At 41.2% G+C, this 26,302-nt stretch overlaps 2 protein-coding genes across 9 annotated transcripts in view; one reads left to right on the forward strand and one right to left on the reverse strand.

The window, feature by feature from the left end:
* Positions 1-26,302, forward strand: part of MTFR2 (mitochondrial fission regulator 2) — a 228,074-nt gene that overhangs the window by 118,335 nt on the left and 83,437 nt on the right. The gene's annotated exons all lie outside the window — the stretch shown is intronic.
* Positions 1-26,302, reverse strand: part of PDE7B (phosphodiesterase 7B) — a 367,442-nt gene that overhangs the window by 68,611 nt on the left and 272,529 nt on the right. For all 6 annotated transcript variants that reach the window (XR_003428420.1, XM_027085677.1, XM_027085669.1 and 3 more), the window contains one exon: positions 15,723-15,806. Coding sequence is in view for 5 of the 6 variants with exons in the window: in XM_027085677.1 (XP_026941478.1) it covers positions 15,723-15,806 (84 nt within the window). In the remaining variant the exon portion in view is untranslated. The remainder of the gene's footprint in view (positions 1-15,722; positions 15,807-26,302) is intronic.

A 26,302-nucleotide genomic window follows, 5' to 3' on the forward strand; every position in this document is an offset into this window, starting at 1 on the left:
CTCTGTTAGTCATTTCCAAACAGCTGAAATAAAAACCCACTGCTTTAGATTATTTTCAAAGTCTCAGGTGGTACCACTAGCCTGTGCAAGTTCAGCAAATGGGAAGTTTACACATAAGAAAGCTAAAGTCTTCACAAAGATTGTTTTGAAGTTCCAGGTAATAATTGCTATTAAAAATAATTGACTCTGAAGAATTCTAAGATTCTGAGAAGTCATGAGTCACTGAAGAAAAACTAAAAGTTACATCTCAAATAGCTTTTGTTTTAGGAATTTTTGGTTCTATTATAATTCTTTCAAAACAGGTTATTTGTGTTTGGCAATTCCCAATTAAGAGAATATTCAACTGACTAGAATATGCTTGTCTTTCAATATATTGATAAACACTTATCTTTTAAAACATTTCCCTCTGAGGTATTATCATTTATTTGTCTTTGAAACTAATTTTTTACATGAAGATTAAGATGCTTTGGCAGGGGTATCAAGAATAGTGTTTACATTTTGGAGACCTAATATTTCCCCTTAAATAATTGTTGCTATAATCAAGAGGGACAAATGTAGTAGAGAAAATACTCTAAGACAAGAGGTCCTTTAAAAGAAGGAAGTTTGTTGTTTGTTTCCTTTCCACTGTCAGAGCTAAGCCCTTAGAACACTGCCTGACAGAGTAGGTGCTCAATACATATCTATTTAGTGAATAAATCAATGAAAAAGAGGATCCCAGCAGCCTTAGTGTGTCTGGAGACCTGCCTAAGGAGGATGCCATCGTCATCAGGGCGTGTGGTGGGGAGCCTTCCAGCAGAGGGTTATGGGGGATGATCCCTAGAATCTACTGTGTGGCTTTGCAACCTGACTGTGTCCCATACAGCTATGTGGACTTCTGCATCTTCTTGGTGCCTCCACTGCCTCATGTCAATTGAAGATAATAATAATTAACAGAACCTACCACATTGTTAAGAGGGATAAAAAAGGTTATACATAAAAAGTGTTTAGGGGCTTCCCTGGTGGCACAGTGGTTGAGAGTCCGCCTGCCGATGCAGGGGACGTGGGTTCGTGCCCCAGGCCAGGAAGATCCCACATGCCGTGGAGCGGCTGGGCCCGTGAGCCATGGCCGCTGAGCCTGCGCGTCCGGAGCCTGTGCTCCGCAATGGGAGAGGCCACAACAGTGAGAGGCCCAAGTACCGCAAAAAAAAAAAAAAAAAAAAAAGTGCTTAGCACATTGAACCCTCTCAATAAATATCAGCTAATTTGAGTTATAATGATACATTTTATATTGATATCAGATTGAGATCCTAGACTTTCTATGTAACAATTTGAAATAGAATTGGACATCAAGAGCAGTATGTGGGGTTTTTATAAAGCATGTCATTAAAGGAGTCTTGCCCTTAGGTATACGAGATCGGACTAAAGGTGTTGAAGTGGTACAGAATGCACTTTCATTGTACAGCCGGGAATCACTGGCCATTCCTTTGTAGCTTAGTTTTAATATTAAAAAGAAGCAACCACTTGCTGTGCAAGGAACAAGGGAGGAGAAAACGTATTTTTCTTTACACACAAGCCTTCAGTGAGTCTCCATTTTATTTTTTACAGAGTAAATGACAAACTGATATTCAAGACAGCCCCTGGTATAGTTCTAAACAATCCCCATGGTTTAGTAAAAGTTCAGCCTAATTTTACATCAATTCTGATTACATTCCCTCCAACTGTGCAGCTCTCTCCCTTCAGCACTGCACATTCACTCTAGGATTTGAAGGCACTCAGCTTTTGAATGAACCCAGCTTTTCCCCACCTCTGGTCTTTCTTTTGAATGCACTTTAAAAAATTTCTACTTATAAAAATCCAACTGTTGTCCAAGTACCAATGCCAACCCCTCCATGAGGTCCTTCACTAGAATGACTAATGCTCTCTCCATGGGAGCCTCCTTGGCACCTGTCAGTTTATCTGGTGTTAATTTCGCTGGTGTTTGTCTGAGTTGTGTACCAGCCTTTCCCCAAATGTTTTGTTTATCTTTTATCTCCTGTAGCTCATATCCTGGCACTCAGTATATTCTCGATAAATATGAATTGTTTAGTTTACCTTTTCTTCTTAAAAGAGAGAGAGAGAGAGATTTACTCCAGGTCTTCCAAGGAGAAGGTGTTTTGGGTGGATTTTTAGTTTCCTGGTCTTTACCAAGAATTGTCTCCAAAATAGAAAGCAAAGCAAATCTGCTAAGGCACAAAAGGAAAGAATGAGAAAAGAAGAAGAGAGGAGATGGGGGGACTTTGCTTTTTCACTTGGCAAGGATTGTCAAAAAATGGTAGGCGGGAGAGGGAAGGGGGGTACTAGGGCTTGCAATCTACACTAAGGTTAAGTTTGTTCTACTTGACTGATTCTTGGTGACTCTTGGGAGAGAAGGTGCTAGAAATCTTCACGTTGCCACAGAATCCACAGCCACTGGGGGAAGAAGAGCAAGGAGGAAACGTCTCCCAACCCCCGCCTAGACATAAACTAGCTGCTGCCACAGCTGTCTTCATGTGATGAATTGGCTCCTGTGGGTGGTCACGGGGTGGGTGTGCAGGGCAGAGACACTGGAGACAGAAGTAAAACTTATTTTCATCGACATTCCTTACAGATTATATTACCCACAGAGCACAAGTAAGCCCAAGAAAGAAGAGAGGAGTCTTTGACAGGAGGTTATCATTTTCTTTTGTTTTCAGTTTTGCACTGTGGGAGATGTGGGAGAGCGGGGGCGGGGCAGGAATGGTGACAAGCTTATCTATACTGTGACAAGCTTATCTATAATGGTCCACACTGAGAAAACGGGAAAGCAATGACACCGACTTAGCTGTCCCAGGTGGGGCCAGGCCACCATGTTGTTGCTGGAATTTTCCTTTTAGTGGCACCACAGCTGTGGTCCAGCAGACGCTGAGTGCTGGTGGCCAGGTGGAGCACAGAACTCTCTCTCTGGGCCACAAATGCATGGCCGTCAAGCTAAGAGGGTCCTCCAGTGCCCTGTCTCTACCACCCTCCACCTTGCTTCCTACTTCATGGAGAGATTGAAAGTCACTAGGTGGGACATTCCTTACCATTTTGCTACAAAACCTATAAAACCTCCTACTCTGCAGACATTCTTGTCTTCGTTCTGTCCATTCTATTAGATGAGCTGCCTCCTTTTCTAAGGCCAGTCCCCCTACTATGTTTCCAGGACATTTTGCTCTGTTGGGGCCCCAGGCAGGTCACCCCAAAATATGCCTCAATGGCATATTGATTATTTTGAATTAAAATTACTTAAGAAACGGCCAATGTAAGAGGGATGCTCTGATTTTCCTCTCTGTCGCCCTGAAAGCAGGAAATCAACCTCTCACCTGAAAGGTGCACTCCTTGTATCTGGAGGTAGACGGACACCCTGATCATGGACGACTGGGAATTTGGGCTGAGACGCTTGCATAAACAAACCTTATTTCTTCTTCTAATTTACAAGCCCGAACTCTGTTTAGTTTCTTCACTAACTGGGCACCTCAAACCTAAGTTTCTTCATCCTGTCAATTCCTCACAAATTTATTCTGTGTAAAAAAGTATAAAAGTAGCCTGCTTTGGCCACTTCTTAGGTTCCATTTCTATGAGTCCTTCATGCACATGAATTAAAATTTGTTTCTTTTTCTCCTTTTCATCTGTCTTGTGTCCATGTTACTATTTGTCTCTCCACAAGAACTCAAGAGGGGTAGAGGGGGAATTTCCCCCTCCCTAAATAACAACTCCCAGTTATGACTTTTCTCTCTCATATATTCCATTGTTTTTTCTCAACTAGATCTTTCTCACCATAATTTCATTATGCTTCAATGTCTTGCAAAAACAAAACCAAAATACTTCCAGTCCCATGTTTCCAGCTACCATTTTCTCTCTACCACTTTATTTAGAAACGTACTTGGGAAAGAGATGTGTCTGGCATTGCAGGGGGAAGCTCCATAAATATTTGTTGAAAGAACGAATAAGTGAAAGAATGAAAAACTGAAGAGGGTTAGTGAATCACTGCCTTCAGTATAAGTCAAATGTGTTATGTATTGTATACTCTTCCCACAAAGCACTTCTACATATGGTCATAGAGAAACAGAAGTATGAATAACCGTAATAATAAAAGCCCACAGTTATTGAGGACCTGCGCTAGCACTTTACACACATTTACCCATTACTTTTCACAATAATCCTATGAGGTCTGTACTCTTCAATCCTTTTCCGGCCCAGGAAGCTGGAGCACAGAGAGGTCTGGGAAGCCGCTGCTGCCGGAATCGTAACCCAGGCAGCTGGCTCCCACCAGCTTCAGGGAGAATCCTTGTTTTATCTTTCCTCTCATCACAAGTGGTAAAAGTTATTTTATATCTTTAAGTTGACGTTTAAATAAGGAAGGCCGTGTGACTGTGTGGAAAAACAATGTCAAAAGGCCTGAATCCTTACTCTTTCATTACCTTGCAGTGAGTCACTTGGCCTCTCTGTTGTTTTGCTGGTTGTTTTTTTTGCTTGTAAAACTGAAAAACAGGGCTGAAAGATCTCTTGAGTGCCTTCATTTAAAAGCTTTGTCAAATGTAAAGTGCTGTTTAAATGTGAATTAGAAGTTTGGTTTCATGTTCTTTGGAATAAACCATCTTTAAAGGACAAGCCATCATTGTGAAGTACCATACGTGGCTTCGATAACTACCCAACCTCACAACTTCCAATCAGTTTTCCAAGATAGCCCAGTAAATAATGTTTTCTGGACCATGGCTGCAACTTCGTTTGCTGTGTGCTGATATTATTTTATTTAGGAAAAAAGGTAAAGATTCTATTTCTGGTCAACATTGAGTTTTTTTCTTTTCAATAAAATTTCATTTTTTTTCTGAATATAAAAGGAATAAATGCTTATGATATAACAAATAGAAAAAAAGAAAAGAGGGAAATAATAATCATCTAGAAATAATTCCTGTTAAAATTCTGGTGTATTTTTAAAAACATAACTGAGATCTTCTTTTAAGTTACGCGATTTGTATCCTGCTTCTTTTTACTTCATGTATTATAAACATTTTGAGAAACTGTCTTTCAACGATGCAGTTTGCATGACAGGAAATAACCAACTCCCCCTGGAGAAAAATTAAAGCAACCGGTGGCAGCCTCAAATCTGACTTAAATTTGTCACAATAGTGATTCCATTTCCTTCTTTGTGGGGACAGTTGACAAGTGTCCTCAGCTGTCACCACCACACCCTTCTCTTTCTTATCAAAGAACACAAGGTCGGGTGATGAAATGAGCAATTTGTCACTCGGCACTGTCTGCCAGAACAGTAGGAATATTGAAAAACAGTTGAAAAGTTGCAAAATCTAGTATTTAGGTGTATAATTACACATTTCTTGTTAAGTTATAGAAACATTTGTTCAATGATATTGAAGCATTTCATACCAAAAAGGGAATTGTCTAAATGTACTATAAAAAGAAAATAATGATTATAATGTAAGAAAAATACTTCATATGAGTAACTGGCACTTAAAAGGAATGTATGGCATACATGTATTGCCTTTGAATATGAAAATCCATATATAAAGAAGAATTATAGTCCAGGATGGTTAAGCACTTGTGCTCTGGCATTGTATTTTTGAGGTTTGAATTCTGACTAACAAGTTATTTCCTGGGAGAGTTATTTCTCCTCTTTGGGCTTCAGTTTCCTCATTTTAAATAGCAGTGCCTATTTCATAGGGATCTTGTGGGGATTAAATGAGCCGATCTGTGCAAAGTATGTAATACAATGTCTGGAACCTAAAGGCTCCACACATCTTGGCTATTATTATTATCATTTGATATGATATGTGTGTGGCATAACTGACCTATGTCAGTGGTTTCCAAATACTCATAGAAGGTCCAGGTTTGCTGCATCAGATCACCTCAGGATGTTTTGAGAATATACTATCTGGAGATTCAGGTTCAAAGAGTTTGCAGTTACAGTGTGATGGATACTTTCTTGGAGATGTGGTGGGAGCACAGAAGCGGGAATAATTAGTTAGCTGGGAGGGTTGAGGGAGCCTTCACAAAGGTCATAATGCTGGGCCAGAGCTCGAGCGGTGAAGACAGACAGACAGCTCTCCCTATCCGCAGGTTTCGTATCCGCGAGTTCCGCATCCGCGGATGAGGAGGACGGATTGTAAGGGATTTGATCATTCGCCGATTTTGGTATCCGTGTGGCCCAGGGCTCCTGAAGCCAATCCCCTGTGGATACGGAGGGACGAATGTAGATGTCTCCTAGGAGGAGGTGGCCAGGTAGGCGTATACTCAGCAGAGGCAGTAGGTACATCCAAAGTTAAACTACATCTATTGAGGACCTATTAGGAGCCAGACGGGCTGCTGGACACATTGATCTCATTTACCTCTCACCATGACCCAATGAGTCTGATGTTACAATGTCCTTCCATATGTGTGGACATTAAGTAGTTTGAGCATCTTTCCCACACTCACAAAATATGTAAGATTGAAACTCAGGTCTGACTTGCAAGTTCATCGTCTTTTTGCCAGTCTCCTTTGCTGACTGCGGTTCAGTGGGTGCGGGGATCTAGGTGGGCAGCCATGGTGGACCCGGCAGAGAAGCAGCCTGCGGGGGTGTGAAGGCCTCTTATTTCTAGTGCTCGCAGCAGCCTTCCTGTGCTTCTCGGCCTTGGGGAGCCTTGCCTGAGAGGGCTCCACCGCCAGCCACCTGCATCCTGGACCTGGGGTTAAGCACCTCCTAGGTTAAGGCTGTTGTGGTGACCGTTGTTAGGTGCAGTGACATTGGCCACCTTCCCTTGGGATTTTCCTCTGTAATTGCTGCCCCTTTCCTCCGCATGTGTTCTACTGCCCTCCCTCCTAAGGTTACTTATCAGTAATAAACCACCCAGGTGCCCCAAGGCAATCTGGTTTGCTAGTTAGAAAGAAATCAAGATCTTGATCTTGTGTGTTAACCGTGAGATCTCAGTTTGGAAACACACAGAAGATTTTAAGGATGGAAACACTGTATTTTTCCATATATAGTTCAATGGGGACCATGGTGAGTCTTTTAGATCTTCTGAAACTTTGAGAGTAGGGTGGCAATCAGAGGACATAACCCCTCATTTTGTTTATTTAATGAAGCCACAAGAGATCGGCTGTGACTGCTTCTGGGTAGGTTGAATTTAATTTTATTTAACAAACAAGTCATTCTAGCTCAGTGACTCAGAGGGAAACTTCAGTCAAAAAAACTTGACTTCCTCTTGCTTCCCTCTATATTTTACTGTCTCCAGAAATCCAAAGACACCACTATGCCAGAAATACTCCAGGTGGGTTAGGGTTTTATTCAAGGAAATGCTGCAGTAGAAAATTGCCATTTCTCTGTGCTGTGTTCAGGTGAGTCAGCAAACCCTCTGGGCTCTGATATAAGCAGCCACGTTTGTACCAAATAGAATCCATGAGGGGAGGGTTGGGGAGAGGTGTCTGAACTGTGATGTCTAAATTATTTCTCACAGAGGAAAAGAAATTGCTGGTGAAACTTCCTTCCTTGTGGGCTTTCTTGTCAACTGTCTTGTGCTTTGCTAAATCAAGCTTATTCTAAACTAATACTCTAGGAGCATCTGAACAAAGTAGTCGTTGGTTTTGTGATACCTATTCTGGCCATATGGCTCATGGACGGATGTGACTCCCAAGTGGAGCTTCCAAAACAGGCCTCTCTGCCCTGCACTGCAATCCCTTATTTCCACCTTTCTCCTGGACATTTCCACTTGACTCTCCTGCAAACAACTTGTCCTGACTGAGCTCACTATACTTTCCCCACCACCCTCCACTTTCCTCACCGCTGACCTAACCTCCAGATTTTCAGATGACCAGACCAACCCCTGGAACGCCCAGTCTTCAGTATCAGCATTTTATCTCCTTTTCTCCACATCATGTCTGGATTTATACTTTATTTCTACTGCCATCATAGCCTGCCACCTGACTATATTCCTTTTGATTCATTGGGTCTGTTCCCCCTAACATATGGATGTGACTTAATTTTCTGAAACACTACTTAATTCACGTTTTTCTTAAAATTCTCTAGCGATCCTCTTTGCTTTATGAATCAAGTTCAAATCCTTTATCTTGGCATTCCAAGTCTTTTCATTTTCTCTCTAGTCAACGTATTTTACTACTTTTTGGACCTTCTTCCTACTCAGTGCTTAATATCTCCCATATGTCAGCTCAGTCTCGCTTCTAGGCAACTCCTGAACCAGCCAACACTCTGCTGTATCTTTTAGATTTCAGCATGAGACCATAAAGTCCTGTTCTCCTGCTCAGGGCAATTCAGTAATCTCTGCCTTCTCTTGTCTCTGATTTACTGTCCAGTGTCATTTACTTAAGAACTAGTTCATTTATGCTCTTGTATGGTCCTTGGTATAATGTATATTTGTCTTATCCATCTAATAGGGTTGTTAGTTCTTTGAGGGTAGAGGAATATCTCAAAGTTTCCTTTTAAGCACTCGGAATCTTCAGCCCAGGGATGTAGTAGGTGCCATCCCACCACCCCCCAGTCCTTGTTGCCTGGAAAGGAATTATTTGGATATTTGTGTTTGGTGCATCCGGCAGACTCCAGTCCATTGTCATCGGAGACAGGAGCCAGCCATCATGTAAAACGCTGTCTCAGCCTAGTGGTTATTGGTGTGGCCCACGGCACCTTGGCCTCACGGCCTGCTGGGCATAGAGCGAATGTTTGGTGAATGCGTGGATAACAGCCCAGAGGAAATACTGGGCTCACGGATTCAATTTTCTGTTTTTCATCACTCAGATAAAAAATCAATTTGTTAAATGATGTCAGCCAGGTTAATAGAAGGCAAGGGCTATTTTCAGTTCTGGCTTTAGAGGGTGAAAACTCTTTTTGAATATGGTTTTCCTCAGACAGTCAGGGCTACTGCATGAGCTCTCCTGACTTCTCTGGCTCCTCCTTGAATATTGCATCCCCCAATAACATTTACAGCTAGTGGAGTAGAAGGGTGGACGACTCTTTCCTGGTTCCTTAGGTCCTGAAGCCCTAAACACTGGCCTCTGTGTGCAGCCCTCCTTCACATCATCGTTGTTTCAGAGCTGCTCATGTTTTAGTTCCTCCAGAAAGCCTTCTCTCATTTCCCAAGATAGAGTTAATTCTTCCTTTCTTTAACTTCCCCCAAGTTGATCACTCTCTCCTCCGAATCTCGTTTACACATATGTTTCTCGTATTATGTGTACTCTTATTCTAGACACATGTATTATTAGATGTGTCAGTCATATCAAAATGTATTTGCTTATGTCTCTGTAAATTCCTTGAAGGCAGTGGTTATGTCTCACGTATATTCGTGTCTTTGGGGTCTGGCATACTGCTTATCCTAAGAAGTAGTCCGCTGATGGCCAGTGATAAACGGTGACAGGGAGCGAGGGAAGCAGTGCGGACACCATCAGGTCTGTCTTCTGCAGTGCAGCGGCGTTTCGGTGGCTGACCATCCTACTGGTCTGGCACTTCCGCATCTGAAGTGCTGGGAGCCTGCAGCCAGAAACCCCGAGTGCCCCTCACGGAGTACGTTCCAGGTGAGTCAGAAGGCATCACAACCACAACCACAACCAATGCCTTGCCTTTCTCCCAGAGGAAGGCAAATATTGAACTTTGAAATTGTGGGGCGTTAACCTTGGAGAAGTCTGAGCTGATCCCAGCCAGCGCCTCCCTTCTCTGTTTGGGGAGCACAGGGCTGGGGGCCGGGGTTTGGGGCTGGTGGGATATCATCCTCTGAGCATGACTCCTTTCAAATCACAGTAACATTTTTTAAAGGATGTTTTGATTTTATTTTCTGTTTTTATATATATATATTTTTGGCTGCGCTGTGCAGCATGTGGGATCTTAGTTCCACGACCCGGGAGCGAACCCATGCCCCCTGCAATGGAAGCACAGAGTCCTAACCACTGGACTGCCAGGGAAGTGTCTATTTTCTGTTTTTAAATTTTTATTTTTTAAAACAATTTGAGATATAACGACATAGAACATTGTGTAAGTCTAAGGTATACAAACGTGTTGATTTGATACCTTTATGTATTACAATATGATTACCACTGTAGCGACAGTTAACACCTCTATTCCTTCACCTAGTTATCATTTCTTTTTTGTGGTGAGAACAGTTAAGAGCTCTTGGCAACTTTGAAGTATATAATACAGTACTGTTGACTAAAATCACTATGCTGTGCATTAGGTCTTCAGAACTTATGCATCTATTACTTGCAAGTTTGCACCCTAAACGATATCTCAGCTGTCACATTTTAGTTTAGGTTCTTTACATTTTGTGTGGCTCTCACAGGTAACATTGAAAGTTATCATTCAAGGGCGGGTGAGGGGAGGGATAAATTAGGAGGTTGGGATTAACATATACACACGACTATATATAAAATAGATAACCAACCAGAACCTTCTGTGTAGCACAGGGAACTATACTCAGAATTTTGTAATAACCTATAATGGAAGAGAATCTGAAGATAGTATGTATATTTATATTTATATCTATATCTGAATCGCTGTGCTATACACCTGAAACTAACATGATGTTGTAAATCAACTATACTTCAATTTAAAAAAAGTTATCTTTTAGAAGATTACTGAAAGGCTGTTACCATCTGCTACGAATTCTCTCTTAGAAAATGGAGTTTATAATCAAATTGCCGCCCCTTCCTCTTTAAGATGGGGATATCACTTAGCACCAGATGGTTTGTAACATGCAGGGTGGCTTTTGGGTGACTCATTTTGTGAATGTATTTTATATTTCTGCAGGGTGTAATGTGTTTAGATGGAAGCTTTTAAAAAAGCATTAAAAAAAAAAGCATTTGAGTCTCTGGGTCAATTCTTCATAAAAAGGTCAATATATATATGTTTGCAAATATTCTGTGTTGGAAATAATGATCAAAGGAAAATATTTTGGTAGTGCTACTAAAATTACCTCATGCTTGTGCAGCTTTTAAAATGGCCCTGCCTGGAGAGGCAGATCTGGAGGAATAGAACTTTAAACATCAAGATTAGCAAATTAACTGACAGGAAAAGCCAAATAGCCAATTAACCTACTATTGCACAGCCCCGGGGCTGGTCTCGAGCTCCAGGCTCTCTGTGGCAGCTGATATCTGGTGCCCTAAAACCTCCAGCTGATGCTCCTTCTTTCTCTCAAGCTCCACAGTCACTGGGCATGTTTGTTTTGTATGTCACTTCCTTTGCTGAGCCAGTGTGGAAATCACATCGTGTTGCTCTGAAGTGGTTGCCACGGGAACATCTCCACCTAGTCATTATCTACTCAGGCTCCTGATTATATTAAGCCAGGAGACAGAGATGTAGCAGGGGTCACTGGAGCCACCTGCTCTGCAGAAACTGTAATTGCTTCTGCGATGTTCATCTCTGGCCACCCGTCTCTCCGAACACTCCTCTACATTTTCCCCTCTCTTGTTTCCCCCCAAACAAAGTCAGTAAATGAAGTCAGTATGTAGGAAATCAGCATGGGGATAAGATGAGCCATTACATTCCCATCCCTCCTGCCCTCCTCCAGTTCTCTGTTTTAGAACCTCATGTGGATTAAAAATAACTGTCACCCTTTTTTTCACGTTCTGTTCTGCCCCTCCATGCTTAGAGATAAAGATGACTCTCTTCTTTAAAAGTCTATAATTCCTGTGTCCCACACAATGGTGCTGAAGTCACAGTTTCCTGCTACTTATCCAGAGAAGCTTCTAGAAATTCACATAGATGCCTCTTTTCTAAATTGTATGAAATATCAATAGGACATGAAACTGGCTATTAACAAGTAATTTTATCTCACACGTTTCTATTGATCTGGATGAATTTCTTATGAGGAGGATTTTCTGATCTTTATTCTCAGATTGCATGTGACATAGGAGGGGTGTTGTCTCAGAGTACTTTTTGGGGGAAAAACCATACAATCCATTGGCCTTGTAATTTATTGTCCAAATAAGGATGTTTTGGGAGTTGAAAAGTGGCATTATTAATAGGTATGCCTAGACAACAGGTGTAAATTAGGACCATCTCCGGCAAACCAGGTATATATTGTCACCTTAAATGTAGATGACAGGCACATGGGCATGGCAGTACTATGCCCTCACAGAATATGGGGAAAGGAGCACCTCTTGCAAGAAAAATGTGTGCGTTTAGAAATTATACTTGCGGAGTTTAAAATCTGGATCAGCAAGAGTTTCCCTTTCTGTTTATACTTCTACTGCATGTAAATTTTGTTAATGTGAGACCATTCTTAATGTAACGTGATGGCACTGGGAATTGAAAAGAAAAAAAATATGACATTAACAAAGGAAAATAGACTGGACTAAATGTGCCTATATTGATGTCATAAACTCTTTTACCCTGATTAAAAATCTAACTTAAACATTGGTAACTTTTTTCTGTAAAGGGCCATATACTAAGTATTTGGGGCTTTGCGGGCCATATGGTCTTTGTTGCAACTACTCTGCTGTTGTAGGGTGAAAGTAGCTGTAGACAACATATAAATGGATAGGCATGGCTGCATTCCAATCAAATCTTGTTGACAACAACAGGCAGGGTTGGGACACAGATTTGGCGCATGAGCTGTCGTTTGCCCATCCTTGTTCTAGTTCTCTGTTTGAATATCAGGAGACTGTGTTCTGATAGAAGGAAAGTTATTTTAGATATGAATTCTGAATGTCTCCTGTCCTGTAGTGACAGGTTGGGGGCTGTGGCTAGTGGGGCCCATGGAGAAGTACAATGGGTCTTACTACTTAGTGTACCGTTTTGCTTAGGCATGTTTCAGCCATTCAAGGCATAGCTGAGGTGGGTGGTAGAGGGCAAGCCATCAGGGACACTTTGGACAGGGAATGGCAGCCATGTAGGTTTCAAAAAGCCTTTTAGGAGGAATGCTGTAGGGATGCAGACACAGGGACGAGAGGCTATGGTGATTCAGTTTTTCGTACAAAACGTTTTTTTTTTTAAAGTCCTAGATGAGATTCTACCTTGGGAGAGTGTGCAGAACTGCAAGCACCTGAGGAAAATGTGTCTGTGCCTATTCTTGGAAAAAACTGACTCAAAATTAAGGTAAATTACATTTAAAAATCACTTTAGTTTGGCACTTATCACGTAGAATTGGAATCAGCTGGTAAAACTAAAAGCTTTAGGAGGAAGTCTCAAAATATTCTCAGGGGTTTATTTCAAATTTTTTATAAAGTTATATTTAAAATGTTTCCCTTTAGGCAGAAAGCACACACTAACAACTCAGGCAAACCACAGCAAGGACATGAAAGAGATCAAAGTGAATTAAGTAGACTGTATATGATAAGGCAGTAGGAGATGTGACACATGTATTATATCTTATGTGACTCTATATAACATAGATATGCACACATCTGCTGCTACTTGGTGACAATCTGTTTTAACTGTAGACTAAGGAAACTGTGGAGAGTGACCACAGTAATGTCATTAGTTCTAGACAATGGAATGGGTAGTATCACAAATAAGGAAAAATCTCGGAGGGCTTCAGTTCTATCTGATTTGTTTGGTTAAAGGAAGAGGATGATTGACATTTATAATTATTTAATATAATCTTTTCAAGGGGACCCTTTAATTGGTCAGTTAACAGGAGTTACTAAGATGTCAATAACTCTAAAGAGAATATCCTTTCGGATCTTGCAGTCTATCTTGGGATGTGGTTTTCTGTATAGAGGGAAAAAAATTGAGACCACTTAGAAAACAAAGTACAGTGAAGGCAAATTATTATTGCCTTAGCATATGTTACTGATAAAGAAATACGAGTGAAAGAGTTATCCAGAGTGGAGTGCTGAGCAGAGGAGAAAGGGAATTGCAGGATGGATGGCCAACACTCACTCGGCAGGTGGGAGGTCATGAGCCACAGGCAAGGTGAAATGGGGATGGAGGGCAGAGAGTCAGGGGAAGGAGGCTAGGGTTGAGTCCAGGTACCAGGAAGTTCCTGGAGGACCTACGGCAGAGGGATGACAGGATGGCATCTGCTTACAGATGGTCTAATATTATGTTGTGAATAATATAACAGCGAAGTATTATCTGCATTGAGTTTCTCTTCAAATTTTTATAATTTCCAGTTTTTTTCAGCTTAAAAAGTGAAACAAAGTATTAAAAAAAATCCAAGTGTTACAGAAACCTAAGATGTAGACAGTTAAATATTCCATAATCCCACCTGCAAGAATAACTATCATTAGTAGTTGATGTTGCTCATTAACACTAAGATAAACAAAAAAAGTTTATCATTTGGAACCTTGGAATTTTAAGGAGAAATGTCTCCTATTTTCCTAATTTGTTCATGGCGTATATTAGGACCCATGATATAACATCTCATTTACTATTGAAAAGAGGCTTTTTGGTTATTTTCTGCCTCTGACCCTAGGTATGTGATGCCGTTGAGAGTCCTGGTCTATATAAGACAGTGAATTGGACCCTTGCTTATCCCCGCACTGCTTGGTGGGACCATATGGCTGGGATCTGGAAAGCCATACAGGCTAGGGGCTGTCAAAAGGATAACTTCCATGGGTAGCTGGAACAACGCGTTCAGGGTTATAAGGCGGGGTAAGAGACACCATCAGAGCTCCCCATAGGCTGTAACCAATATTGCATTAGTCTAGGAACTCGACTGTATCCTCTAAAATGCATTTTTTTGGGTCTGGGTGGGGGAAGTTGTCTCTAGTATGAAAAGAGTTACTCCGAATCCCTGTGTCTCTGAAAGAGCTGAAAAAACAGATACTGCACAGTGATATGGGAGATGGACAAACCAGGAGAAATACACACGTCCATCTTTCACTGGCCTTTGGCAGATCTAAGGATCAGAAATAGCAAGTTGCAATTTCTCCTAGTAATTTTCAGGGGTCAAGGTAAATCAAATTACCTCTTGAGTTGAACTCGTTTATGCCAAAGGAAAGTAATATTTTGTGGGTACAACCCAGCACTTTGAAATTTATGGATGAGAAGCGCTATGAGAACCACATACCGAAAACCTTGGAGCAAGTTGTGAAATTTATCCATTTTCTTCATTCCCCACCCCCAAGTCCCAAGTGAAGGATGATTGTGACAGTTAGAAGACATGAAATCTGGAGGGGTGACTGGTACTGGTTTGGGTTTCCAAAGGAACATGAAATTAAGAGAATTATAAATCAGAGGTGGAGCAGATCTCCAAAGGAGGAATAGTATATGAAGGGGAAAGTTAGAAATAAATGAACTTCTGAAGTAGTCATACTGGAGGAAGCAGCAGCAAGTGCAGGCTGAAAGGACTTCGCCATGGTGAAGCGTTTTACCAGGGATGCAAGAACAGACCTCAGGACTTAGATTAGATAAAGCAAGTAAAATTAGATAATGGATGGTTACTAAGGGCAGCTGTACAATAGGTTACCCTGTGGGGTTTTAAAAATAAAATAGAATCTCCTCTAGTCTAGTCCCGGCTGAAGGTGGAGAGAATGTCCTGGATAATGAAAGGAATAGCTTCCTCGTGTCAGGCTTCACTGTTTTCAAGATTTACATTTCTAAAGCTGGCGTGATTTCACTGGACCCTCATTGAAGCTCTGTGAGGTAGGGCAGGGCCCGAATGACTTCACTACTAAGGAAATCTAAAGACCAAGGGTTAATTTGCAACTGGGCAGGGAGAGATGGAGGAAGGAAGGCGGACCTCCAAGGGTTTTGAAGTTCAGAGGGAAATGAGAATTTTTTTTTCAAGGAAACATTTGTTCCTTTCCAGGTACACTTGATTACTCACTGTTAAGGAGGCGGAAGTCAATGAATGGGTAGGAGCCGCGGCGTTCAGCAGGAACCCCCGTCTGACCCCTCAGTCGTACATCTCCTAGAAAACAAAATCCAAGCAAATGTTTGAAAACGTTGCCAAGTGTATTCACTTTTCCTCTGTAAATCCTCCTACCCACTTATGTCACTGGAACCTACACCAAATAACAGGGGAAAAATGATTCCATTCACCTTGTTTAAGAGAGCGCTATGTGGGAAGGGATATTTAATGAATGCTGAGTGTAATGAACTTGGCAATATTCTAACAAATGAAGCAGCGCTCCTTTCTATTTGCCTGGAAGATAGGTCTGTGAACATTTTGGTAACTTACAAAGTTTCCATAGTCCTTTTTATTCTTCCTAGTGCCATAAAGATGAAGCATCTTAATCTGGAGGACAAAACGGTGTGCTGGGATTATAGCTTTTATTCTAATTAGAAGTTTTAATTGCCCACAGTGCTACTTTTCTTGGTTCCAGCACAGTTATTGTTTTTGTTTTTGTTTTTTTTCTGGCTGGCATCCACCTTGTTTCTCAGGTTGTATCATTCATTGACCTGCTTGAGAATCTGCTCAGATCAGGGCCAGTCTAGCTCCGGGTACTTTAGACCCTCAGTCTCCCTTGCACTTATGAGTCTGTAGAATTTCTAGTCCTTATTCATTTGTAGGTTTCCTTTAATGTCTGTGTTCACTTTCCCCAATTAAGGAAAGTAGTGAAGGTGAGTGGAAAGGTTTCACGTGGACTTCAGAACAAGGTAGACCTTGGATAAACCTGGCTCAGACACTTGCTAGCTGTGTGAGCTTAGAAAATGTATTTCTCTGAGCCTCAGTTACTCACTTCAAGGTGTCATTGGTTGGAGAATCTGAAATAACACTTGCTGCCTGGAAATAAATGCTGGTTTTCCTTCTACAATCCTGCAAGGCAGGGATCACGCATATTATGTGTTTTGCATTTCTCTGTAGTGCTTTGTGTGTTGTCTGGTACTTAGCAAACTCTAAGTGAATGTCTTCTATTAACAAGAATAGATATAATGACCAAATTCACCAATTAGTACATATAATACGGAATCAGAGGAGAGGTAAAAATATAGTAGACCTAATATATTTCCGGAAGACTTGAATTGGGGAAGGTTTCAGTTCCAAGAGTGATGCTTCCATTTCCATAAACCACTCTTTCCAAAACAAGAGATGGCACTAGGGCCTCAGCCTACGAGTACAAAGCAGGAACAGTCTTCTCTCATTAACTCCTGGAGTTAACCAGAGCCTGGACGAGATCTCCATCAGCTATAACCCATGCAATTGACAGTGTTTAAAATATCCCTCACAGATGGGCCTTGTGTACACATGGGCTTGTAAACTGTAAGCTGTGAGCCCTTGGGCTATTCTTTGCTTTGAATTTTATACTGATGCTTTATTTAATGTTTTGTATAATCTGATACTGTAGTGCCATATTGATATTAAAGAACATTACAATTTATAGAACACAGTAAAGTGGGAGGAGGAGAGAAGAGATGGGAAAGTACATTTAAAAATATGAATATAATCTGACATTAAAGAAGAGAATGCTAGTATTTGATAAATTCTTGGGGCTGGATGGTCAATAGTCATAGGAAAGCCACCAGAAAAAGCTGAAGAGTTTTCCTCTCCTCGAGTTGTCTTCAACACCGTATGTTTATAACTCTCTAAAGAGTTTACAAAGCACTTTCACAAACATCACTGTATATTTATTTTCTTGTTTTTCTCATTGGATCTTCACAATAGCCTTGTGAGGAGAGTCATATTACTACCCTTACTTTATAGGTGAGAAAATAGAGGCTCAGAAGAGAGGGTGAACGATTGCTATTCACCCTACTGGCCCCAGCTCAGGACTCAGACCCCTTAAAGGCACTCAGTAGACTGACTTTATATGCATGTTTAAACTTTTATTATTTTTTATTGAAGTGTTGTTGATTTACAATATTATATTAGTTTCAGGTGTATAGCATAGTGATTCAGTGTTTTTACAGATTATATTCCTTTAAATGTTGTTACAAGATAATGACAGCAATTCCTAGTACTATACAGTATATCCTTGTTGCTTATCTATTTTATACATAGTAGTTTGCATCTCTTAATCTGATAACCCTATCTTTCCCCTCCCCTCTTCTTTCTCCCCTCTGGTAACCACTGATTTGTTTTCTGTATCTGTCTCTTTCTGTTTTGCTATATACATTCACTTGTATTAATTTTTAGATTCCACATATAAGTAATATCATACAGTTTTTGTCTTTTTCTGTCTGACTAATTTCACTAAGCATAGTATTCTCTAGGCCCACCCATGTTGCTGCAGTGGCAGAATTTCATTCTTTTTTATGACTGAGTAATATTCCATTGTGTATCTATACCGTATCTTCTTTATCCATTTGTCTATTGACTTTAATTGACTGCCTGAGTTTATGGTGCTTTAAGCTTATAATTAGCAGGGCCAGTCCTTAAATCTAGCTTGTTAAACTTCATAGGCAAAGATCTCTCCTCTCAATACCATTGATTTTTTGTCTATGAAGTGTGCGCACCTGGTTTTTAAAGTTAAAAAAAAGTCATAGACCTCCACATGATAGAAGCTGTGCTTTTAGTATTTATCAAGAAAATACAGCATGTTAAAAATGATACAACAAATGCAGCACTGCCTTTGAATGAATTTATATTTTATGAGTGACAGTAAGATAGACACACACTTGAAAACCTAGGCAGACTGGGACTTCCCTGGTGGTGTAGCGGTTAAGACTCCGCACTCCCAATGCAGGGGGCCCGGGTTCGATCTCTGGTCAGGAAAATAGATCCCACATGCATGCCACAACTAAGAGTTTGCATGCCACAACTAGGGAGGCAGCAAGCCACAGCTAAAAAGCCAGCCTGCTGCAACTAAGACCTGGCTCAACCATATAAATAAATAAATAATAATAAAAGAAAACCTATGTAGAGATGAGACTGTCTTCATTTGGTCTAAAGCTGGCTCGGCTTGTGGATTTGTTCACCTGTTGTGTCATCCCTTTGGGCTTCTCCTATGGGTTTCAAGCTCACTAATTGGAACTCACTTCCTCACTAGTATTTGCTTCTCAGTGTTACCAAAGAGTTCATCCTGACTTTGTAGTTCTGAAGATACTATTTTCCCAGAAAATTTCTGTCTAATATCAATGTGGGTTTTAAAGCCTCTTCCAGAGTTTATTCCTTTTGTCCATCTGAGGGTCTAAGGCAGAGGTGGCCCGTCCTCATGACTTTAGATTTAGACTTCAGATTTAGAGAAATCGTGAGGAGACAGCACCAGGTGGCGGAACGGGTAAAGGGGGGGTGGTGGTGATTTGCTGAGAGTCAGGAAACGCTTGTTACTGAGAGGATCAGAATTTTGCCACCTTGGTGACCTTGGGCAAATCAATAACTACTTCGAGGTCCGGTTTTCTAATATTTAAATTTGCATTATATAGCATTCCCCCCCCCACCTCCCCACAGGATTGTTGTGAGGAAATTATCAGGTGCCTGAAAAATAACACGATGATTAACATTATTGAATACTTATGCTGTGCTGAGCATTTCACATGCGTTATCTCATATCATCTACCCAACAACCCAATGAAGGAGGGATTATTATTATACCGTTCACAGATGAGGAAACTGAAGCTAATGGAAATTTGATATTTTGTCTGTGCTCAGAGCTAGTGAGTGGGGAGCTCGTGCTCAAACTCAGAACTGGCTCCAAAACCCATGTTCTTAACCAACCCTGCTCCTATAGCATCAGGATAAAAAAACTGTATAAACAGTTAAGCATTAACTTTTTATTGCATAATGTATGCTCTGATTGCTAGTTGCCCATAAACCAAATATATATTCATCATGATTCCAGGAAACTAAATACCAGGGGAATCTACCCCCTTGATGAATTTGAGATTCAATCAGATAGATGCTGTTTATTCAAATAGCAGTTCAGTGGAAATGGGCTGCATGAATAAGACAACCAAATCCTGCTCTGGATCAACAAGGCATTTATTATTTTCAAGTAAGAAATGGAAAGCAATTATTAAAAATATTATTCAGCAGAACTCAAACGACCTGGCAACTAATTTACCGAGGCTCTTAATTAAGATAATTTTTTTATGATGCCAGCCCACTTCTGAGAAAAAGAGACAAGTAACAGTGAAGCATGTTGATAGAAAAAATACCTAAACAAACAAAACAAATCAACAGCAACAACAACAAACTACAAAACCCGAAAGGTTCCGTTGCAGTGTTTATTCTTTCTGTAACTATTATTATAGTCTTGGAAGCAGATACTCATGAACCTAACGATGGCCTTTAGGTGTGGCAGCTAATTGCTTTGAAGAAGGATGAAATCATATTCAAAATACTAATGAGGCAGGAGGCAGGACAACTGTAAGTGGGCTAACAATGCATTTTAGAAATTCTTCAACATGAAAAGTTAAATACAAACAAACCAAAGATTCCGTAGCTTCAGTGTTCTATTGAATCAAAGCTTGAATGGGGTAAAACGAATGTTTTCAGTATATATTTCTCATATAGAAAGTTCTTGCTCCTTCTCCCTGCTTTCATGAGCCCCTTCTGATATTAAATTGCTTCAGCATGCTCGTGGGAAGAGAGAAATCGTTCAGTAACCATGGTCCCTGGAGGAGCAGAGGCCACTGGTCCGAAGAACAGAACGAGTGGCGTCCTACTGCACTGCTTTTACTGGCCCACGGTCTCAAGCAATCATCTGTTTACCTAAGGCCTTATATCCAAGCTAAACAATTACTTTGACTATTCATTAGACCCTTGTTTAACTGAAGCAAATTTTTTTCTGGCAAACGGAAGGTGCAGTGGAAGCAGGGAGGAAGCGTTGACAGCTCAGAATCGTGTCCTCGCTCTGTTCTTATTGTGTGCCAAAAGGAAACAAACAGCGGGGGAATTCTTATTTTGAAAGGGCTGCTTCTCTTTTGCCCCTTCAGGCCGAAAACATAACATGTCGTCCTCGGGTATTTAAAGCTGCCAACACAGGCAGAGAGCTGAGACAGCCACTCACCCTCCCGGGGGACGAGGTTCCAGGATGGACCTCTTGCCCACTTGGCCTCTCAGGCCGTCTCTGCTTAATAAAAGCTTGGGAGGGAGCAGACGTTATGTGGCCTCTTATGTAACTGGCAAAGAGGGTGGAGACGCTGACAGCGATGACAACTTACAGTGGCTGAAACACGGGCCACATGACGAGAACCAGACTTTGGCCCCAGTCATGGTGTCAAGGTCATTTCAGGGTGGGGAAAAGAAGCGAGAAAGGAACAGAGCAGTAGCTACTGTGCTCTGATGGCCTCTGAGACGAAGGAAGAAGATAACGAGAACAGCTGCAGGGACCACGGGATAGACATTCATGGGGCACCACAATGAACGAGGAAGATGGTCGTAGAGTCAGAAAGGTGCTATTGAGCCACCATTCTGGCAGGAGAGAAGACGCTCCCGTGAAAGGTATTCCTTTGCGCCTCCTTAAACATTTCTAATTCATGTCACTGCCACAAACTTGCAAAATGAAGGCAGAGAGAAGTCAGATCCCCAAATCTCACACTGGAACTTTCAACAGGCTGCACTGCCCCAGAGCTGGCGGCTGTGAATATTTCAGATGACTACTCTCAATTAGCAAAGTGAATTATTTCTCCTAAGACGTTTATCTAGCCAAATAAAAAGGAGAAAGTTTGTGCAATTTAATCACTCCACAGATTTATGGGATAGGACAGGCAGCCAGTGTAGATGAGTCAGGCAGAGAGGGCTGTTCTGAGTACCGTGAGCCCACGTGAGATCCAAGATGGCTGATGACACCCCAGTTTCCCACCCACAGGTTCAATCTTCTGCTTTACTTTCCTGAGTGGGGCTGGGCCTGTCTCGTTACTAAGAACCTCTCCAGTGGTCTGTTGCACTAATTGTGTCTTTCTGGGCTGTCGCTGAGAGAGCTTTGTGTGTTGGAAAGAGAGGAACCAGGAGTTATTTGTCCAGAAACCATGCTTTTGGCAAAAGGAACAATATAAAGTTTTCCTTGCATGTGCAAAAAGTCCTTTTTTTTCTTCTCTTTGAAAAAACCTTGCACTTTCTGTCAAAATCAGAGAAAGGGAAATTTCACCAAGTTAGAGTTAATGTTCTATTGCCTGTACTTTATTACCTTGCAACTTTAGAATTATTAAATACTTCGTGACAAATGCACATTTTGGGACTTAAATGCTGCAAAAGTGAATATATAAATAGCAGTGCTTTTATTCTTTAAGGCGGGTATGGTATGTTTTAACTCAGACTAGACATTCTTTAGCTTGATGGTTTTACAGGGGGAAATGAGAAAAAAAGTTACAATCACTAGGAACACAGAAGACTAATAAAAAAAGATATTGAACAAGAAGCAGCAGGAATGCCTAAAAAGAATTCCAAGAAGCTGTAAAAGAACTTAAAAGGACACCAAGCACATGTCTTCTTGCAAAGATTGAGAATAAGGGGAATAATCTGAGGAGTCAGTTTAGGGAATACGTGATCTGGATCTGCCTTAAGTAATGAAAACACCAGTGTAAGCTTGCTTATTTCTGGGATAATGCTTTTTACCTCCAGAATCTCACCGAAGCAAAGCTTGCTATTTTTTAATAAATGTATAATACACACACACAATGCCTGGCACGTCATAGGCACTCAAAAAAACCTACAAAAAAACAGTAGCTATTATTATTATTTTGTTGCTGTTCTGAGATTCCTGTGCCCTCCCCCACCACAGTAGGTATTATTTAGGAGAATTTCAAAGTCAGGAACTGTTTCAAGGACTGTACATGTATGAACTGGTTTAGTCCTCATAACCGTCCACCTGAGGTAGGTATGTCTAACGTCCATGTTGTGCCGAGGAACACAGAGTTTGTAAGTCACTGAACTGGGATCAGAAGCCAGGTGGCCTCGGAGCCATTGCTCTCTAAACCACTGCTGTGCAGAGCCAATGTCTCCATTCTTTACAACAGTGACCAGTCAGATCACCCATGATGTTTTTCATGGCTTTCTTGACCTTCCAAGGCTGTGTTTTTCCTCCCTCTGCTGGGCAGGTCAGGGTTAATGACAGTCAGTACCAAAGCTATGTCCTGAGGAGATCTTGATGCTCCATGTCTGTACTATAAGCCCAGGACCACAGAGGGTGCCACAGATCATGACACTAGAAGCCACGAGTCTCAGATGATGCAGGTTAGACTACAGGGAGTCTAGACTCCATTGGAGAGCTAGGTATCTTGTAGGGAAGTAGAACTTTTGGGTAAGTGTGTCAGCAAAGGGGCCAATTCTAGAGCAGGCTCTGAGGAGATCCTAGACTAATTCAGTTCCTTTTGATAAACTGTCATGCAAAACATTATACAAAGTGTTGGAAAGTAGGTGGGGAAAGGGAAACACAAATGAACAGAAGATGTCATCCTGGCACTAAGATCATTAATAATCTAGGAGAGATTCTTAGAAATGAGTAAATATGGTATAAAGCCAGAAGGAATCTAACTTTTAGTGATACTGGGATATTTGGGTTTGGATCCCTGTCTCAGAAGTGCTGTGAGGTTTTATGATTTTATGTGGATAAATAACTTGGACATTTCTGGGTCTAAAATAACTTCCTGGTCATCTACAAAACGGTTGCAGTTAGTAGAACTGAAAGAGAATCATTTAATGTTCAATTAAACAATTTAATATAATTTTACATTTAAAAGGACTTCACATTTTAATTATCTTTTTTTTTTTTTTTTTTTTTTTTTTCAGTACGCGGGCCTCTCACTGTTGTGGCCTCTCCCGCTGTGGAGCACAGGCTCCGGACGCGCAGGCTCAGCGGCCATGGCTCACGGGCCCAGCCGCTCCGCGGCATGTGGGATCCTCCCGGACCGGGGCACGAACCCATGTCCCCTGCATCGGCAGGCGGACTCTCAACCACTGCGCCACCAGGGAAGCCCGGACTTCACATTTTAGAACAATGATTGAAGGTATGATTTAGACTCTCATACCAGGTCTTCAGTAAGCAAATTTCTGTGGGTACAGGTGAATAATTTAAATTAGAACACTCTTTCTGAAACCACTTGTCACTAGGAAGAGACGTCCTTTGGATTTCATGAGTATGTTAGCTTTCTGGAAAAAAAATATACAGACAGCAGAAGAGGTGGGGGAGGAAGAAGCACAGAATGAAGAGGAGGAGAGAGAGAAGAGGCTACAAAGAAAACGGACACAGGGAGGGACCGAATCCTGCGGCTGAGGGAAAGGGAGGCATCAGAGATACTTTGTAGATTTTTGTCTTGCATAACTGGATGGTTGGTTGTAGCCATCACAGAAAAAGGAAATTCTCACAGAGGAGTCATTTCATGTCCTTCATTTGATAAATGATATTTAATATAAATGATATTTATGAGACATGATATTTTTGGCAGGCAATACAATGGTGAAGAACCTTGGGAACAGTCTTTGCCTCATGGAGTTTACATTCTCTTGGAGGGGACAGCATAGAAGAATTATATGCATAAATGTAAAGTTGCAACTTTGGGTACTGGAACAAAAGAGAGGTCTATTGATGTTAAGAAAGTTACAATGAACTTCACTTTGCTAGGGAGGTTGTTGTGAGCCTCCCCGAGAAGGTGACATTTGATCTGAGATCTTGGGAATAAACAGGAGTTAATTTAAGGTGAACATATGTCCCGATTTGCCCTGGAAAGTCTTGATTTAGGCCTATTGTCTGTCCTGGTGTAATCAGTAATAGTGCCCCTTTCACACTTGGAAGTATTCTGATTGGATCATACATTACATGATTACCCCGAGCGTGGCAATCCAGGCAGACAGGTGTGCATGTCCAAAGGCTTTATTGCAGGAGGATGGTGTGTCTGAGCTCCTGTAACAAGACCTAGTGTGTATCATGGGAAAGAACAAAGCGGATGTGGTGGGGCATGATGCACAATGAGGCTGGAGAGGTGTCAGGGCTTTGCAGGACAGGCTGAGGAGTTTGACCTTATTCCAAAAGAACTAGGAAGCCATGTGATGGTGTTAAGGGGGAGATGATATAACTGGATTCGCATGTTGAAAAAAACAACTTTGGGTGCACAATAGAGAAGGATTGGAAGGGGCAAGAAGGACTAGTTAGGGGATCATTGTATTGATAGTAGTCCAGGTGAGAAAAAGTGGTGGCTTGGAGTATGGTAGTGGTCCTGGCAGAGAAGTGAATAGACTTTAGACATATTGAGTAGGTAGAAATGACATGTGGAATTGCCTGGGAGGTCTGAGGGAGAGGGAACTATCAAGGATAATTCCTAGATTTCTGGCTTTTCGTAACTGGATGATTGATTATGCTAACCACAGAAAAAGGGAATTTTAAAAGGACCAGATATGGGAGAAGTTCATGTGATCAACTTTGGCTACACTGAGTTTAAGTGTTACTGTTATTTCAAAGCAAAAATGTCAAGTAGGCGGTTGGACATATGGGTCTGGACCCATAGGGAATGTCTGGGATGAATATATAAATTTATAAATCAAATAAAACTATAAGCATGTATAAATTTGCCTAGGAAATGAAGTGTAAGTGAATAGGGCCTGGCATCCAGGGTTAAGCAACTCTAACATTTAATATCTTGCTGGAGGAGGAGTCTGTAAAGGAGAAGAGGCAGCCATAAAGATACGAAGAAATCCAGAAGCTCATTTTGTCATGGAAGAGAGTAATTCAAGAGGGAGGGAATGGCTTTCAGATAGATCTTGCTGAAAGCGTAAGTGTAAGGAGGATTGAAAAAAGTCCATTGTGTTTAGCTGAGTGACAGTAGTGTGAAATAGAAGCAGAGTCCTTTGGGCATCACATGGAGTTGGGAAATTGGGAAGGTTTTATTAAGGAGCCAATATTTAGATGATCTTAAAAGATATGTAAAATTTTGAAATTTTACAGTGTTGGCTTGCAGTTGATCCAGCTATGATGATTGAAATGAAGGGAAGAGATTTTAAGGAAAAAATCATGCTGATCTTAAGAACATTGGTAATCCATAAGATTGATATTAATAACAAAATATAATTTGAAAATTGCACAGAGGATAAAACAGCCCTGGTCACGAAAATGCCTGCAAATTTTTGCAAAATATAGTGATACCTCGTCTAATCACTTCCTATACCTAAATATACTTCAAGAAAAAATAAACAGCCTCCTGGAAATCAGTGTCAAGGAGAGTACTTGTTGGGAAGAAAAGGATGGGCACATTAACGAGAAGAAATATAATTAATAAGATAAAATACCAAGTCCTAATATTGTTGAATAATTTCTTGTTTTCTTGAACTTTGAATAATTTGAGAGAAGTGTTTCAATGTATTGTTTGTTTTCATGTGCTTCTGAACTTCCTGATTCTGGCCGGGAACAAGGACAGACCTGCCAAAATACTGCAAGAAAAGATGTTGCTGATCACGGGCAGGAAATACTCAAAGTCCCACGAGATAGCCTGTTCTTAGGAGACTTCCACATGAAGTCTGCTGACCTCAGAAGGACCATCAGGCCACCACACTCACTGCTGGAGCCTGCTCAGGGTTAGGAGGTGTTTGGGAGT

This window comes from Aethalodelphis obliquidens, unplaced genomic scaffold (genome assembly GCF_003676395.1).
Source record: "Aethalodelphis obliquidens isolate GAN/ISIS:26980383/991018 unplaced genomic scaffold, ASM367639v1 scaffold3, whole genome shotgun sequence".
In the NCBI taxonomy this organism is placed as follows: Eukaryota; Metazoa; Chordata; class Mammalia; order Artiodactyla; family Delphinidae; genus Aethalodelphis; species Aethalodelphis obliquidens.